The sequence below is a fragment of the Penaeus monodon genome, chromosome 25, assembly GCF_015228065.2.
Source record: "Penaeus monodon isolate SGIC_2016 chromosome 25, NSTDA_Pmon_1, whole genome shotgun sequence".
NCBI lineage: Eukaryota > Metazoa > Arthropoda > Malacostraca > Decapoda > Penaeidae > Penaeus > Penaeus monodon.
The window spans coordinates 14,671,050-14,672,614 of record NC_051410.1 but is presented as its reverse complement, the minus strand read 5'-3'; the positions used below and the strand labels follow the sequence as shown (position 1 = coordinate 14,672,614).

Genomic DNA, 1,565 nt, shown 5'->3' with positions numbered 1-1,565 from the left:
CCATAATGCACTGTTTTATTTCTGTAATAAACTGATGAGATACTGATTTCTTTTTCAAGTATGATTAATACATCTGAAGAAGTAAGGTTTTGAACACAAATCTTATATTCTCTCCTCCCTTGTTCCCCTAATGACAAATTAATAATGAAAAACTAACTTAGTAGGCAATAATCAGTTACAAATTCCAGAAATTTCACCTTAAAGAGGAAACTCTCTATATCAAGGTAAGTTAGTAAAAATCAATTTAACAGCTTACTTTCAAGGTTATAACTGTGTGGATGAACTTTTTTTTGGAAAAATTATTGATATTATCATACCAAGTTACCTTTTAATGCTGCATGCAGATTGTTTAGTCGGTCACTGAGCATAGAGATAACACGACCCTGGGCACTTGGAGGCAAGCTTGAGTTTGAGGTGCCTGCAAAGGTAAAAGTCTGGCTTTGATATATCTATTTCCTGGAGACAAAAGAATAGCAAAGAACAGTTAATGAAAAGGAAATACTGTTTATTTACCATCTTCTCACTATTACTAGGAAATACTCATTACTCCCTATTTACAAGTCAACTACTAATAAATCAGTAACAAAGAAAACAAAACCAAGACAAAATCATGACTACTAACAAGGTGATATTCAGTGAAAATTTGTTTGATGATAACATTAACTATATTTAGCATCAACATCAAAGAAACTTTAACTAAAACCATAAATATGCAATATCCTACTCTGGTTAGCAAGAGTTGCCACATATGGGGCCAGAGATCCCCATGCTGATACCAGTCTGCTGAATGCCGCACTCCATGCCGCTCCCAGACGGTCACCATCAACCTGACCTCTACTACCTTCTGATACCCTGGAATTGGAAGTCAAATCTATAATAATACTGTTATGCGCACTGCCTGTATCCTCATCTAATTACCTTCAACATACTTTAATCTTACGATCAACTAACCAGTGAACCACTAAGGGCAGGACCTTCCGCAATATGGCTCCACAGGATGTCACATGACGACTGACTTGTGAGAGCCCAGAAAGGGTTTCTAAAGCAACAAACCCTTCCCCAGAGGCATTTTCTGCCAGTTGGCGATAAGCTGCTGCTAAAGAATGCCAAGGTGCTGCTGCAGAATTCAAGGCATCCATCAACTGCCAATAAAGTATATTTAAATTATTCATAAGGAGTAATAATCTCTTAGAATGCTGGATTAATATATAATACTAAACAAACAACAGTGCATATTTCAGCCTGATTTGTATCAGGTAAAAACTTAGCGTAGAACAGTGCCTGAAAACCACTATCTTATTCTTGTTATATCAAATTTCTTTGGTTATATTAGAAAAATCTCCACCCTTCCATTAATCTTTAAAGTTTTATTAATCATGCTGATGGCTTATAGCAAAAAGTTTGCAGTCCTATTCACCACAACAATGGAAAGCCTGTCAAAAACTGGCAGAATTTTTTTCTGCATTGTTTTTTTGAGAATGAGACATGTGCAGTATCCATTAATATCATTTGATACTGTTTGGCAAGGTTCCTTTAGTCAAACCCATGATATCACCACCCCTCAC

The 1,565-nt window shown here is 36.0% G+C and overlaps 1 protein-coding gene across 1 annotated transcript in view; it reads right to left on the bottom strand.

The window, feature by feature from the left end:
- Positions 1–1,565, bottom strand: part of LOC119589067 (protein phosphatase 1 regulatory subunit 21-like) — a 15,064-nt gene that overhangs the window by 5,300 nt on the left and 8,199 nt on the right. Inside the window, exons 8-10 of the mRNA XM_037937644.1 lie at positions 952–1,142; positions 725–852; positions 326–418 (exon numbers count right to left, since the gene is read on the bottom strand). Coding sequence (XP_037793572.1) covers positions 326–418; positions 725–852; positions 952–1,142 — 412 coding nt within the window. The remainder of the gene's footprint in view (positions 1–325; positions 419–724; positions 853–951; positions 1,143–1,565) is intronic.